Source organism: Trichosurus vulpecula, chromosome 1, assembly GCF_011100635.1.
Source record: "Trichosurus vulpecula isolate mTriVul1 chromosome 1, mTriVul1.pri, whole genome shotgun sequence".
Classification (NCBI taxonomy): domain Eukaryota; kingdom Metazoa; phylum Chordata; class Mammalia; order Diprotodontia; family Phalangeridae; genus Trichosurus; species Trichosurus vulpecula.
Window position 1 is genome coordinate 159,159,653 of NC_050573.1, and position 17,128 is coordinate 159,176,780.

At 35.5% G+C, this 17,128-nt stretch overlaps 1 protein-coding gene across 2 annotated transcripts in view; it reads left to right on the forward strand.

The window, feature by feature from the left end:
- NBN (nibrin) overlaps positions 1-15,239 on the forward strand; it is a 44,999-nt gene extending 29,760 nt beyond the window's left edge. For both annotated transcript variants that reach the window (XM_036737423.1, XM_036737440.1), the window contains 5 exons: positions 2,136-2,201; positions 9,299-9,451; positions 10,760-10,873; positions 13,422-13,471; positions 15,073-15,239. In XM_036737423.1, the coding sequence (XP_036593318.1) occupies positions 2,136-2,201; positions 9,299-9,451; positions 10,760-10,873; positions 13,422-13,471; positions 15,073-15,103 (414 nt within the window). In that variant the 3' untranslated portion in view covers positions 15,104-15,239. The remainder of the gene's footprint in view (positions 1-2,135; positions 2,202-9,298; positions 9,452-10,759; positions 10,874-13,421; positions 13,472-15,072) is intronic.
- Positions 15,240-17,128: the final 1,889 nt, after the last annotated feature.

Here is a 17,128-nt window from a genome sequence, read left to right on the forward strand (position 1 = left end):
AATGCCAGGGGAAGGCCTAATTCACGTATGTTTGAGTCTCATGGTTGTGACGCCCTTTGACCCTGAAGAAGTGTATATAAATTCAGAGGTTAGGGTTTTGCCTTTGGGGCACACTCATTGAAAAAGTGTTGGTGATGTGACTCTGGGTAGCTGTTGAAGCAGCCACCCCCTCCCCAACTTTGAAAACCCAGATGTTGGTGCTTCTTTCTCTGGTAACTGTTGGTGTACTGCTTGGACAGACAACTAGAAGCCTGTCTGTTGATTTGTGTTTATTTGTTCTGTTTATATAATGTATGCTTGAAATTTCTCTCTCTGAAGTTCAGGGTGATGGCTTTTTCCCCCTGAACTAAGTGAAAGATATATGTATATTTAATTAAAGTAAGATTGTTAACTCCTTAAAGTTGCTTTCCTTAGAAAAGCAAATCAAAGGACCTGTGCTAGCAGCCCTCCTGTGTGCTGTTATTGGCTTAACACAGCCACAGTAGCAGCAAGCAGCATTGTTGTTACAAAGGGTTAGAGAGATGGAATTTTTAATTAATGAAATCTTTATCGTTTTTAAAAAATAATTTGTGAAGTCAAGACCCTTGTCACCTTTAACCAACTAGTGGATTCACACTCAGTTTCACAAACTACAAAGTTATGGAGGTCCTGTCTTATGGCTATGAGCAAAATCAAATTGCTCATTTAAAAAAAATTAAGTTGCAGTTTTAACTTAATTAGAATGATTTCCTGCTTTTCATGCTGTGGTCTCTAAAATACACTTTTTGGAAAGGTAGTACCTAAAATAGTTGTTGTTGGAGTATCCATCTTCATGCTTTTTGAAAACTTATAAATTATTTTATAGCACTTATTATGTTTATTTTTCATGTTAAAGCCAGCAAAATCATGCTTTTTAGTTTCCAAGTGGTTGCTGGTAGGTGACAGTAACACCTATTTAATGCCTGAATAGCCTGTGTCTCTTCATGTCTCATTTAATGAAATCAGTTTCTTCCCATCAATTATTCTGTACAAGGTTGGGTTTAAATCAGTGGTATCAAACTGAAATAGAAACAGAGGCCACTAAAAAGTACATAAGGATCCCTGCTGGCCTCATCGACTAAGAAAAGCATAGATTAACCTTGTCTATATTCTATTACATTTTAACTTATTTTGTTAAATATTTACTAATTACATTTTAATCTGGTTCACACAGTACATGGTGGTGTTGTGAGCTGTGTGTTTGTCGCCTAGTTTAAAACACAGACTGTCTTGCTATTCTATAATAGCCCCATGTGCTCATTGGGGGCCAGTTGTCCTGATCTGTATCTTGCTACTAGACCCTGAAGGCTCTGGAGGAGAAAGTGAGGTTGGTACTTTGCACAGCTCTCACTCACTCAAATCCAGTTCACTTGCAAATCATGGTATTACCTTCTTGACATTATGGTCCTCTTCAAGAACAAAGAACAAATAACAATGAAGTAAATGCTGAGCAACATTCTCAATCAAGGCTACACTCCCTATTACCTGCCCCAGTGATATTGGGTCCTCTGTAGTTGGCTCTCCTTTCTATTTCTACCTTTTCTCATTTTTCATCCTTCTCGGCTACTTTCCAGGCAGCTTCTAGCAGCTTTTCTGTCTACTGAATCTTCTCTGCCTGGAGCAAACATCAAAAATAAAGCCTATTTGTCTTCCCTCATTATATAGTCAGTAGTTTCTGAATTCCATCTTAAGTATATAAATTCAGTGGGATTTTTACTGTAATGTCACTGTGAATTCAGTCTTTATGGATCATTTATAAGGGAATTTAATATTCCTGTAAGCTCCTTGAGAGCAGGGACTACTTATTTTTGTCTCTGTAGTCCCATCACCTAGCATAGTGGTTGGCACAAAATAGATGCTTATGTTTGTCAAATTGAATCAAAGTGCCCGGAGGAGATTTAGCATTCTTTTGCATAGAATATAGTGAGGAGGTCTGGATGCTAAAGAGAGTATTATAGAAAGGTTTTAGTTTTAAAGGATGGCCAAGGCAGGGTTTCATTGTATTAGGAAGAGTTTTTTAAGAAAGTATATGAATTAGAGCTACTTTTCCATGTATTAAGTGTAAAAAGGTAAAGTATTTATGTAATAACATGTAAACCTGCTTTTGTTTTTGACAGCAAGAAAATGAACTAGGGAAGAAATGTGAGGTCAAGCAAGAAACACTTTCTTCTGTAAAAGAACAGGTAACTAGGGGAAATTTGCAATAATTTCAATTAAGTTTATAAGAATAAAATTAACATTTGATAACTTCTGATGGCAGGATTAACAACAAAAAAGAAAATTTCCTAAACCTTGTGTGCCATAATTTTTAAGAGCCTTACATATAATAGTTCTTGAATATTTTGTTGATCAAACAAATGACTTAATGGTCATTCACCAGATGTGTAAAGCTTCTCAGATTTTTTCATTTGTTTGCCCTTTTTTCAGTTTTTGGGTAAATTTGGAGCTGATTTCTTTTATTAACCATTCTCATAATAGATTGTGATCATTCAGAATTACGTTTTTCTGTCTTCAAGTTTCCACTTCTTGCCAACTTAAGCATTTGTCCAACTTAAGGTTTTTCCATTTCAGATATATAAATGTCATATTTTCTCCTTGACCTGGGAACTTCGAAATTTGTTTCCAGTTTTTTGCTACCACAAAAATGCTGCTATAAATATATTTTAATATATTTCTGTGACCACCTTGGAATACATACCCAGTACTGAGCTCTCTAGATCAGAGGGAATGAATGTTTTAATGATTTTTTTTTTTGCATAATTTCAAGTTGTTTCCCAGAAGGGTTGGACCAATTGACATCTCTACCATTACTTTCAACTTGCAGCTACTCCAATGTTATTTCTGTCTTTTATCATCTTTGCTAAAGTGATCAGTGTTAGGTGAAACCCCAGAGTTGTTTTAATTGTCATTTCTTGTAACATTTCTTTTATGTTTGGACCATTTTTTTCACATGCTCATTGACAGTTTACATTTAAAGTTTGAGCCCAAGTATAAGACTGTATTTGTCCCTAATAAAATATTATCTTCATAGTATAGACCAATATTAGTGTTCCCAAGATATTTTTAGATGTATAATCTATCATCGAACTTATTATCAAACATTTTACCAAAATCTAAATTATGTTTACATTATTCCCCTGATTTAATCGTCTTACAATTGTGCCCAAAAAGGAAATTAAGTTAGTCTACCATGAACTGTTTTTGTTGAAACCATGTTCACTACCCCTTAATCACATGTTGTAGAATTCTGTTAGGAATTGAAGTCAAGGTCATTTTCCTATTATATCAGACTTCCATTTTGTTCCTTTTTTTTTAAACATTGGGATAATGGTCACCCTCCAGTCAATGGTAGCTCCATTTTCCACATTTCCTTCGAAGATTCATGACAGTGGTTCAGCAAGCACCTGTTTTACTTCTTTTAGAACCCAAGATGTAGTTCATCTGGACCTGGTAACTTAAACTCATCAAAGAGAACCAGCTTGACTTTTACTGACTCCCTATTGATCCAGTTCAACTCTCTATTAGCTATATAATATTCTGATGTAAAGATTATTTTCCTTGGTAGAGAAAACAAGCAAAATTAATGTTTCAATTATCTGTTGTTATTGTCCCATCTACCTCTTAATCATCTTTTTCCTAATAACAGTTTAAGAAGTTAAAAGCCTTTTTTGTTGTCATCAGTATTCCTTACGAGCTTCAGCTCAACATGAGTTTTAGAATTGCTAACATTGTTCTTATAGAACCATATCATGCATTTATATTCATTCAGTCTCTACTACCTGCCCTTACTTCCATTTTCTGTGCATTTTTTTTAAAAATCTGAATTAGTTGATGACTCTACATGTACTTAATTCCTTATTTGAAAGAAAAGTTATGTTGTTTTTGGTTTTTCCATTTATATTGTAATCTTAATGTATATAGCTTTTCTGGTTCTGCTTACTTTTTATCAGTTCACAGAAGTCTTCCAGTGATTCTCTAAAAACATTTGTTTTTAAAACTTTGAGTTCCAAATTTTCTCCCTTCTTCCCTCCTCACCCCCTCACCCCCATTGAAAAGATCAGCAGTTTGATATAGGTCAAACAAGAGGAGTCATGCAAAATATATCCATAATAGTCATGTTGCGGAAAAAAAAACCAGACCAAATTAAAACCTCAAGAAAAATAAAGATTTTTTTAAAAAGTATGTTTTGATCAGTATTCAGAAACCATCAGTTGTTTCCCTTGGGGTGGATAGCATTTTTCATAATAAGTTCTTCAGTTTTCTTGGATCATTGAGTCGTTCATAGTCATTCACAGCTAATCATCTTGCAATATTGCTGTTACTTTGTACTCATTACATTTCAGTTTGCATCAGCCCAGATTTTTCTGAGAGGATCCTGCTTATCATTTCTTATAGTACAATAGTATTCCATCATAATCAGATACCACAACTTATTCAGACATTTCCCAGTTGTTGGGCAATCCCCTCAACTTCTAATTTGTTACCCCCAGAAAAGAACTGCTATAAAAATTTTTGTACATATAGGTCCTTTTCCTTTTTTGTTTTTTATGTCTTTTGGGATACAGACCTAGTAGTGGTATTGCTAGGTCCAAAGGTGTGCATGGTTTTGTAGCCCTTTGGGCATAGTTCCGAATTACTCTATAGAATGGTTGATTTAGTTCACAACTCCACCAAAAGTGCACTAAACTTTCATTTTTCCCATGTTCCTTGAACATTTGTCATTTGCCTTTTCTGTCCTATTAGCCAATCTTGTATGTACGAGGTAGTGCCTCGGAATTGTTTTAATTTGCATTTCTCCAGTCAGTAGTGAGTTAAGAGTATTTTTTCATATGCCTATAGCTAGCTTTGATTATTTCATCTGAAAACTGATCATATCTTTTGATCATTTATCAATTAGGAATGGCTCTTATTTTTATAAGTTTGACTCAGTTCTTTATATGTCTGAGAAATGAGGCCTTTATCAGAGAAACTTGCCTCAAAATTTTTTTCACAGTTACTATTGCTGACTATATTTCCCTCCATCCTATTCCCCTTTCCTTGTTGATTCTATTCTCTCTCCTTTCACCCTGTCCCTCCTCAAAAGTGTTTGACTTCTGACTACCCCCTTCCCCAGTCTCCCCTCTCTTCTATCACCACTTCTTTCCCTCCTCCTGTTCCCTTCCCCTGTACTTTCCTGCAGGGTAAGATAGATTTCTCTGCCCAATTGAGTGTGTATGTTATTCCTTCTTTGAGCCAATTCTGATGAGGGTAAGGTTCACTCACTGCCCCTTACCTCCCCCCTCTTCCCCTCCACTGGAGATAATTTACCCCATTTTACCTCTCCCTTTCTCTTTTTCCCAGTACATTCCTCTCTCACCCCTTAATTTTGTTTTTTTTTATACCATCCCTTCATATTCAAGTCACACCTGTACCCTCTATGTATACTCCTTCTAACTACCCTAATAATGAAAAAGGTCTTATGAGTTATAAATATCATCTTCCCATGTAGGAATGTAAAGAGTTTAACCTTATTAAATCCCTTACAAATTCCCTTTCCTGTTTACCTTTTAATGTTTCTCTTGAGTCTTATATTTGAAAGTCAGATTTTCTGTTCATATCTGCTCTTTTTCATCAAGAATACTTGAAAGTTCTCTATCTCATTGTGTATCCATTTTTTCCCCTGAAGGATTATACTCAGTTTTGCTTGGGTAGGTGATTCTTGGTTGTGATCCTAAGTTCTTTGCCCTCTGGAATATCATATTCTAAGCCCTCTGATCCTTTAATGTAGAAACTGATAAACCTTGTATTATCCTGACTGTGGCTCCACAATACTTGAATTGCTTCTTTCTGGCTGCTTGAGTATTTTTCTCCTTGACCTGGGAACTCCGAAATTTGGCTATAATATTCTTGGGAGTTTTCATTTGGGGATCTCTTTCAGGAGGTGATAAGTGAATCCTTTCAGTTTCTATTTTACCCTCTGTTTCTAGAATAGCAGGGCAGTTTTCCTGGATAATTTCTTGAAAGATGATGTCTAGGCTCTTTTTTTTTTTTAAACATGGCTTTCAGGAAATCCAGTAATTTTTAAATTATATCTCCTAGATCTGTTTTCCAGGTCAGTTATTTTTCCAGTGAGATACTTCACATTGTCTTCTATTTTTTCATTCTTTTGGTTTTGTTTTATTGTTTCTTGATTTCTCATAAAATCATTAGCTTATATTTGCTCCATTCTAATTTTTAAGGAATTATTTTCTTCAGTGAGCTTTTGGACCTCCTTTTCCATTTGACCAGTTCTGCTTTTTTAAGACATTTTTCTCCTCATTGGCTTTTTGGACCTTTTACCATTTGGCCTAGTCTGTTTTTTAAGGTGTTATTTTCTTCAGTATTTTTTGTGTGTCTGCTTTACTAAGCTATTGATCATTTTTCATGATTTTCTTGCATCACTCTCATTTCTCTACCCAAATTTTTCCTCTACCTCTCTTACTTGATTTTCAGAATCCTTTTTGAGCTCTTCGATGGCTTGAGACCAATTCCTGTTTTTCTCTGTGGCTTTAGATGTAAGAGCTTTGACTTTGCTATTTTCTTCTGAGTGTGTGTTCTGATCTTCCTTGTCACCATAGTGACTTTCTGTAGACAGTTTTTTTCCATTGTTTGCTCATTTTCCCAGCCTATTACTTGACTTTTAACTCTTTGTTAAGGTAGGGCTCTGCTTCAAATATGGAGGGCGTACTGTCCCAAGCTTCAGGGGTTTTGTGCAACTATTTTCAGAGATACTTCTAGGGACCTGTAAGTTTTCAGTTCTTCCAAGGTGGTATGGTCTAAGGAGAGGTGTTTTCTACTCTCCTGGTCTCTGCTGTGGTCTGTGAGTGACCACAAGCACTCTTTTCTGCCCTGGAACTGTGAGGAGGGTCCCCCCTTCCACTGTGGCCATAAGCTCTGCTATGCTTGTATTCCTCCTTGCCCTGGGACTGCCACCCAGGACTGTGACCTGGATCTGAGTATGTACAAAGCAGCAGAGTCTTGGCCCAGTGCTAGCAAAAAGACCCCTGTAATCTCCTGACCAGTTGTTTGACCCCTTACCATAAGTCTGTCAGCTGAGAGCTCTGGAAGCTGCTGCAGCTGATTCAGTAGCTCCCAAGTTGTCTTTGGCATCTGTGAGCTGAGAAGTCTGGAAATTGACACTGCTGCCAGTGATTCAGTCACCCTGAGGCCTGCTTCTGGTTTCCTGGGGCCCAGTCTGCACTGGCATGGCCTGCACTCATCTCTCACCCTGGTACGACAGACATTTCCTGTTGACCTTCCAAGCTGTCTTGGGCTGGAAATTTGTTTCACTCCATGTTTTTGCAGGCTCTGCTGCTCTAGAATTTGTTTAGAGTCATTTTTAAAGGTATTTGGAGGGGTTTAGGGAAAGCTGAGGCAAGTCCCTGCCTTTACTCTGCCATCTGGGCTCCGCCTCCATCATTGTTTCTCATAATACAGCCATATTCCATTATATTTGCCTAGTGCATCTTGTGTACTATTGATATACTGCTGCATCATTTTGTACAGTTTAGCTGTTCCTCAGTTAATGAATGTCTGTATTGTTTCCGGGGTATATGGGGTGTTCAGAGAGGACTAGCGCTTCTGGTATGAGGGTTTACCAAGCCCTTTTCAGGGCTGCTTATTAAACCTTGATATCTAGCTGGCACTCACATCTCACCTGTCACTCCAAGAAGCTATAGCACATGCGCAGCCACACCTCAGTAAAACTGTCTTGGCAGACTGGCTAAACCAGGTTGAGGATAACTGCCCACTAGTGAGTTAGGAAGGTGTCTACCCCAAGGATGTGAATATTCCCCTGGTGGAATGGATGGATGAGAATAGTTTGTTCTAGCTGCCATCAGAGTGGCTGAAGCAGGTGCTGTGGAGCACTTTGAGTCTGGTCAGACATCACAGACTCCAAGATCATTTACCTCACCCCAGGCCATCTCTAGTCATTTTGACTTTTGGCCTACCACTGGACTTTAATGACTCAGGAAAAGGGAGTGTGGCTGACAACTTTATGCAGCTCTGCATCACTTGTATCTAATTCATGCTCGAGTCAAAACATTGACCCATGATATCGTTGGTCCTCTTTGAAAATAAAGGAGAAACAACAACATTGTTTCCAATTCTTTGCTACTACCGAAAAATAAAAGCTGCTGTAAATATTTTGGCATATATATGGGGACTTTATTTTTATTATTTACCTCCTTTGGTTATTTGCCTAGCAGTGCAATCTCTGGTCCAGAGAGTTCCCTCTTCTCTCCCCTGTTTTTGGTTACTCTTGAATAAGTTGTACTTTTCTTCTTTGTTTTCACTTTGAAGCCTTTCTTCCACACTTAAGGAATATTTCATTCTCTCTGAATAACTTGAGTTCACCAATCATCTTTAACCTTCTCTTCTAGCAGGGAGACAAGCTTACACTTTGAACTTGGATAGCAGTTACTTGGCCATGGCAGAAAGATAAACATTGTGTGCTCTGTGGTAACTGCTGGGAGAAGCATAGTGTAGTGGGTAGAGAATCAACCCCAAAGCCAGGAAGACCTGGGTAAAAGTTCTGCCCCTGACACATCTTGGCTGTGTGACCACAGGTCTGCATTGATAAAAGATACTTGGCAATCCCTGTCTCTGTGATAGTCACTGGGAGTTTTTTCCCTGTCTTCTAGAAGCAAAATCCACAGTCACTGGCTTTCCAGTTATTCAAGTAGATATTTAATGCTAGTTAATTGATAGTTAATTGGTTAGACTAATTATCTAAACTTATGTTAAGTTTCTTTAAGCTATTGATGGTAAGGAGCTTGTTTTATTTATCTTTTGTCTTTGTGTTATTCTTCAGAACTTAACCTGGATGTTCACTTTCTTGAATAAGCAGTGCACATGGATATTACTAATACCCCTAAGGTATAGGGAAAGGAGAACACAAAAAGAAAGAAAAATGAGAAGAATGCTACCAGAGTTAAAAACCTTGTAGCCCCTGTATGATTGATTGGCATTCTCTCTCCTCATCCATCTATCTCTAAAGGAGGTATAAATGAGTAGTAAATGCCTCATGAGTATAAAGGAAGAAATAAAAAATGTGAATAAATACAAATTGGTTTTTAAATCTAATGAAAAATTGACTGCAACTGATGAGAATTTACATAGTATGTATTTAGATCTGATTTCTCCATATATTGGTTTAAAAAATCCTAGATTTATATATTTTCATATCTATAAGAAGCTTTAAAAATAATTATATAATTTCTTCTTTCTTCATATGTCTTTTTTTTTAATCCCACTTAAGAATGATCAACTTCAAGATGGTTGTGAGATGCTTCCTAAGAAGCTTTTATTGACTGAATTTAGATCACTAGTGGTTAGCCACCCTGGATCCAGAAATACATCCATTATAAGAAACGATTATGGACAGCTAAACAACTTTAAGAAATTCAAAAAGGTAGGTGCTTCTTTTAATATATCACAAGAGGGCACTGTTTGAAATGCCTTAGGAAGAGCCATTGCTAGTAAATAAAAGCAATGTTATGCTTTAACATTAATCTGCACTATACTTAGTGTCTAACCTGTTTTGTATATCTGCAGCTAAAGATAACCCATGCATCAAGTGTTTTAGAATTGTTGCTTGATTATGACTGATTATATATTTTCTTCTTTCGGTCAGCCAATCTATAAACTCAGTATTTGGGTAGGTTTTTTTTTGGGGGGGGGGTAGAGGAGGATGGGTATAAAATAAATAGATGTCTCTTATAAGTATTAAGGATTTACTCATTAGTGCCTAGTTATGTTTTCAGTTGAATGCTTGAATTGTATTTCTTTCTGTCTTGCCAATCATAGCATTTATTTTAGTATGTAAAAACTAGAAGTCATTTAAAATTTTTGGAGTTGCTTAGAACTTTATAAAACATTATTCTCCTGGTACTCAAGTCAGGGAATTGGAATGTTTTGAGAATCTGGGCTGAAATGTTTTAGACTTTTAGAGGAGAATCCAGTACTTCAAATTTCATCTTCAGGTGAATATATTGAGGTTTTTATTTTTGGATGCTTCATCATGTTCCATCATGTAAGTTCTGAGGCTATCTTTAAAGGGTCATGCCAAACTGAGTTTCAACAACTGTAAAAACATTGGAATTTTTTCTGGTTAAAGATTTTGTACTAAAGCTCATATCAGAGAGAGGGAGGGAGAGAAAATTTGGAACCCAAGAATTTGTGGAACCGAGTGTTATAAACTAAAAATAAAAAATTTATTACTAAAAAATACTCATATCACAGAAACATCTAGTGATAGATAGTAATTTAATAAAAATGAACAAATTATGTAAATTTTTTAAATAGTAAAAGCACAAGAAAAAAATTATATGCATCTCCCTGAGCTTAGCAGGAATTCATATGTTTTGAATTACTCTAAAGCATCGATGGTAATAGAAATAGTTGAAAAATTAGAAGCTCTTTGAAAAAACTTGTAGAAAAAATCATTATATAAAACTTCACAAATTTCAAAATGCTATCAAATACCCAAGTACTGTTTTGACTACTGGAGAATTAGTATTTTGCTACTGATTTCAAATACTATCACTTGATTCTGTCTTAAGCTACAGTTTTTCAGAACAACTGAAATAACTTCATTTACATAGCTCTTCTTTGTAAAGTTAATGGCCCTTTTCATCTAGTTCTTTTGAAAGTATCATAGTTTCACTTTTTACAGTGTATTTTATTATTATAATAATTTTGGACCTTTTCTGCCTGACAGGTAGCTTATCCTGGGGCAGGAAAACTTCCATGCATCATTGGAGGCTCTGACCTAATAGCTCATCATGCTAGAAAGAATGCAGAATTGGAAGATTGGTTAAGACAAGAAATAGAGGTCAGTAATAAGTCATGCTATATGTTTATTTTATCTCTATTTTGTCCTTTTATGGTATTCTTACAGCAGATTTTCAAACAAAAAAGATTTTTTAAACAAAAATATACACTTCATCTCACGATTAATGCTCATGCTGGAGTGGTAGCACACAGCTATAATCCTAGCTCCCAAGGATCTCTTTAGCTGGTGGATCTCTCCTGAGCTGCAGTAGGCTGTGCCAGTCAGGTGTCTCTAGGGGGTTTGGCATCAATACAATGAGCCCTGAGAAGTAGGAGGCCAACCAGGTTGCCCAAGGGACACAGATCAGTGTGGGTCACAAATGGAGAACATCTAAGCACCCATGCTGATCATTGGTGGAATCAAGCCTGTTAGTAGCCCTCCACATTTACAGCCTGGGTGAGATGGAGAGACTTAGTCTTTCAAAAATACATATTAATCCTCACCAGATAAGAAATGTCAGAGCTATGATCTGTCCATCACTTTATTTAGAAATTAATACTTACAACTGCAAGCCATTTTGGTTAAGAAAATACTACAGCAAAACAAGTAAAAAAAAAAAAACTAGTATTGCCTGAGGTATAGAGATACCAAACACACTTGTCCTAGCACTTAAGCTGATTTTCATAGTAGCTTTCCAGCAATATTTATTTTATTAGGGGTAAGGAGGATTGTGTAAAGAAAGTCAGTAGCATCATATTCCTGAGCTACTCTGAGTCAGTCTGTTAATTTACAGATTTTGATGTGGTATAGTATAGTCTAAGAACTGTTACATCGGCACAGGGATTCTAACCCCCTCTGCTCCTAGTCTGGTCTGCCAAGTTCTAACTTGCTTTGTCACCACTAACAACCATCCTTTTCTCTGTTCTTCTTGCTGTTGTTTATCTTTCTGTCTCTTCTGGGGTGGTATCTTGACATGTTTTATTCCTCTGTAAGAGGTCTACTTTTCGGTGTCACCATCTCCCATTTTTGGAGTGACAGTTCTGCAAATAATAGTGCTGGGAGCTGTTTTTCCCATTATACTTAGATTCCAGCTGACTTGCTCCTATCATTTAGTCATATGATAAAAAGTTACCTTGTAGCATGAAATCTGAGCTTTACTTATATGCAGGGGAAGTTACATTACAAAAACTACTGAAATACTTTAATTGTGTAAGTCAGGTTTTATTCTGCCTAAATCAAGGAGCTCTTTATTCTTGCCTGCTAGGATAAAATTTGGCAATTATTGACAAAATAAATGTTTTGTGACTATTATTTCTTAAAGACGTATAAAATTGGTTTGCAGCTTCATGATTAAACAGGTGTTTTTCATCACTCCCTTGCCATTCGTAAATTTACAATGAATGGAGACCACCATTTAGAAAATATATAACCATACTTTTCCCTTTTTGGGTGGTAGAGAGATGAGTGATGGCAGGGTAGGGAAGGTCTGGAAGTGGCATTATGAAACAAGAAGTATTATCTACTCCTCCTCACCCCAGTGTATCAGGAGGCATGACAGAATAGAATTTTATTTTCATTAAAATAAGATCACATTCATATTTTGCCAACTGAGCCATCATCTAAGATCCCTTCACAATCCATATTCACTTTTTGGATCTTAGCATTTGTCCTCTGACCATTTCACTGAAATACATTTATTATTTAGAAATAAAAAATAAACCATTAGGTGCTGTTTAAAGTACAGTTTTTGTTTAGAAGTTTTTAAAATCAGAACTAGCCAACATTTTAAACCAATTATTATCCTTTCTGAGTCTTAATGCCATATACCTTGATGAGCTAGCGTATTCTTGCATCAGAAATTTCAGATCCTTGACTTTTTCGTTACATGTATGTAGATGTAAATTTTCTCGGATTTTACACAAGTTTATTATAATTTTCTTTTTGTTTTTCACTGTAGGTATTTTGGATGCCAAATGACTCCATATTTTATCTTGCTGTAGAGTATACCTAGCACCCTTCTACCGTTTTTTTCTTTACTTTGAATGTAGTATAATTATCTTGATATCTTACCACCTTTCTCATGTTTCAGTTATCCCCAGCTGTTCTTGCTGGTGTTTATCCCATCGTGGTTTATCTGTTACCTACTTCCCTCCTCTTTCCATTGGTCTTTTTACTACTTTACTCCTTCCCTTTCTATACTTCCAAAACATGGCTTAGATTTTATAGCTACTTGATTGGTCACAATTTTTATGAATTTAAGGTCATTTTATCCTCTACCCACATACACAATCAAGTGTAGTAACTCTTGATACTTCAGTGATATTGATTTCAGTTTTGAGTCTTTTAGGTACCCAAAGCTGTAGTTTTTGCCCTCTCAAAAAAAAGCAGTTACTGGAGAGTTGTCTTTTCACGAGTTCTACTGTAGTATATAAAAATAAACTGTTCTGGTGATGTTTGTGCTGAGTACATTATAAAATAGTTTACCTTATTAATATTCTTTTGAATGTACAGAAAATAGTGGAAAAATGATAAACATGAAAGAGATATTGATCAAAATTAACAGATATTCCCCACAGGGCAAAATTTTAAACTCTTTTTATTTTGGTAGGTACAGAACAAACATGCAAAAGAAGAATCACTTGCTGATGATCTCTTTAGGTAAAGATTTGTTTATTTCAGGTTTCTAGTGCTTTCAAATATGTTACTTCAAAGCAAATACTTAATGTATATGGCCTGTTAGTAGCCTTGAAGTAGTGTGTTATGTGTTATGTGTACATCTGTTTTCAGCCTTATTACAGTAGTAATAATAGTTTACATATATATGTATGTGCGTATGTCTCCGTGTACACACACACACACACACACACACACACACACACACACACACACACACACAAAATACCCTACATACAAGCTCTTTTTTATGAGAAGATACCACTATGAAAATTTTCAAGAACTCACCAGACTGGTCTATTTTCACTTTCTGAAATTCTGGATAATTTTATCCATTTTTCTCTTTTTCTGCTTAGCCTAAGTTTAGATTCTCTAACGAAAGCTTCCTTTAGATTTTGGAGCTTGCTATATGTCAGTTATGAGATGTATCTCAACTTGAGATGTATCAGTTAAGATATATGCCACAACATACTTTAAATCTTTTTGCCGTCTAGAGCCAAAAAATAAAATAAATGGCACCAGGCTAACACATTTAATCTACTAGTAATGTAATTTGGCTGATAAGTTGTGACATTTTCATGTCTAAGCAAAAGCATTAATGAATGAGTTCTGACTTAAAGCAAGTTAAATGCCAGATCATTTGTTTAGCCTTAAGTTGTTCATGCATGAAAACAAAAGGCTATATTAGAATTAGAATTGGCTTTTGGTGGGAAGGGATTTAAGGTTGACTGTGATTTAATTCCTATTCAACACATTCCTATGGGCATAGTAAAAATTTACCTATCCTATCAAATGTTTTCTTAACTATCATTAAATAAGAGTTGGAGGATATGCAGGGAAGTATAATTATACAACGTTTTCTAAACTGTAGAACAAAAAGGCTTTTTAATAAAAGTGTTTTAAATTTTTTTTCCTCCGGAGAAGAACATAATTCTGATTTTAATTCATTGCCATTTAAATTATCTGTGGAGATTTTATGTTGTTTTGTTTTGTTCTTCTCCTCAAAAGGAATCTTCACTAAAGAGGGTATCTGCATGCTCAACTGCCCAATATATTTTATTGCTGTAAGAAAACTTGTTAACATATTGGGGAGTGTTAATTTATGCTTTTGATTAAACTCTTCATAGTACTTGTGTAGATTATGAGCTGAATCTGTATGTGGGAAGTTTTCAACCTTAACTTTGGAAGCCTGGGGGAGATATATATTGATTTTAAGTTATCTTTTAAAGGTGGTAGTTTTTTTTTTTAATTAAGTAGTGATTGTCACAATTAGAGGGTAAAGCAGTGGAAATACAGAAAAATGGATGGGTAGATGACCACATTTAATTAGTAGGGGTAAGGGTAGGGATAGGAATAGGGACTGGTCCTGGGATTTCATTTATTTTGGGAACTCTGATTGGGGAAACTTTCTTTACCAATACAAGTTAGTGATTCTTTGCAATGGCCTCTCTTCCTCTTTATGACAAAAGAAAAATCAAAACTCCTTCCTTGCTTACCCTGCTGAAAAACTCTTTAATCACTTGTATATTTCAAAGTAACAGAAAAGCACTTTTAGGTCATTTTGACTTCTTTTTCCTTCTTTACAGATATAATCCTAATGTAAGAAAGAGAAGATAACTGAAGAGTTAAATAATGAAGCAATTATATAGCAAGCATTCACTTGAATGTTTACAAGGTTATAATATACAGAAGAGATTTCAATAGCAGATGTTTTATAACTTCCTTTCATCGTTCAATAAAATACAAAAAAAAAAATGCACTTTTTTTGTGTGGAATAGTTTTAGTTTCAGATATCTTCCAGGAACTTTTTTTCCCCCCAAAGGTAAGAGGTGTCAGTTCATCAATTATGGTGATCTCTTTGATCTTCTAGGGGGGCCAGCCTTAGGAGGTAAGCTTTTCACATTAATTCCAGTCTGCTACCTTGCCTATCTAGCCTATCAAGTTTCTTGTATACCAAAACATCTCATGAGAAAGATAAAATTCAAATTAGTGGTATATTATGTGTCCTGCTTATACTGAAAAATAAGAGGCTTACTAGAATTGATGAGAAGTAAATTTTAGAATAGAAAGGGACAGCTAGACATCACGTCTCTTAATTTTAAAAATGAAGAAACTGACAGAACTAATCACTCACACAATTCAGGGATCCCAACTTCAAGTCCAGTATTCTTTACTATGCTTGTTTTTTGTATTCTAATTCAGTTTAACTCTGAGTTGATGAGGCTGGTCATATGCTCTCCACATTTAAAGTTCTTTATGAGTAGCCCTTATTATACCACTTCCACCCAGTTGGCTTTCCCATATACCTAAGACTTATTTGTCATGGTCCTTTGTTTCTGTCTAATCAATTACTACTTCCTTATAAAATCCCCTGAAATTTTATTTCATGTAGGAAGCAAAAAGAGGGTTGTGTCTGTGTGCATTTAAGGTGTTTTGTAACTGTGAATCTACTTATGAATTGACTTACTGAAGTCTAAATATGAGCCTACAGTAATAATCATTCTGTGTTTACAAAAGTGTTTAGAATTTGGTTTTCTTTATAAATAATACTCCGATATTTCACTGGATAGTTAATCTCATTACTGTGAGTTTTCCCCTCAGTGATACATATACCATTCAACGCATTCATGCCTCTTCATCCTGTGTGGCCTTATCTGTGCCCTTCCATAAATTCACCACTGGGGCGAATTTTTACCCAATATGCTAGAGGCCTTCCTGATGTTCTCTTGACATAGCAAGATACAGCAGAGCATGTATGTTTTCTATTGGATATCCTATTCTTGTGGGGATAGCTCATGTTTTTTATTCCTACTTTGATGACACCCTTTATACCACTTCTCCTTTGCAGTTATTTGCTAGTTTAGGTACTATTTCAGACTTTGAGAACCTTTGCCTTCATCAGATTACATGTCATAAAATATTAGCATACCAGTTCTTGGAGGTGTGCATCATTTTTCATTCATAAACTTAATGTAGGTTCTCTAAATTCAGGAAGTTAGCCCAAAATGAAACAATACTAGCCTTTGTGTCAGTCAGGTATTTTTGTTGGGGTTTTTTTTTTTTTTCCGTTTTCAGCATCAGCCTGTTATTAAAGGGCCTTAAGAGCTGGAAGTTACCCTTGAAAAGAGAAGGAAGAATGAGACTTTAAAAAGTTTTGATGGTTTTCATATGAGTGTAAAGTAAATTTGTAAATTTTAAAATGTCTCAGAGCTACAGTTCATTTAGGGAAGTGAGGATGTGGGGAGGATGAATATTCTACCTCGGAATATAGGCATTTGCTGTATTGGAGCTCTGATGCTTTCATGAATGGTCATTGTGCATCAAAATCTTTACAGTAGAGGTAAAATAGTTGTACACAACTTAGTTCATGTAATTTTAATTTATTTTCTTCAAAGCTGGTTATCAGTCAGGTTGCTTTGTACATAGTCGTATAATTATAACATTTAGAAAAATCAGATTCTGCATGTGATGGTAGAAACTAAAAGGCTGTAAGTGGGCTCTTACACTAGAATGTCCCTTTTTAAGTTGTCTTGTAATAAAAATGGGTGAGTTATTCTAGGTAACCCACCAGAATTCACTTAGTTGAACATCAGATTAATTTTTAAAAGCTCAACATTCATAAATTTGAACTCGTATTTTGTA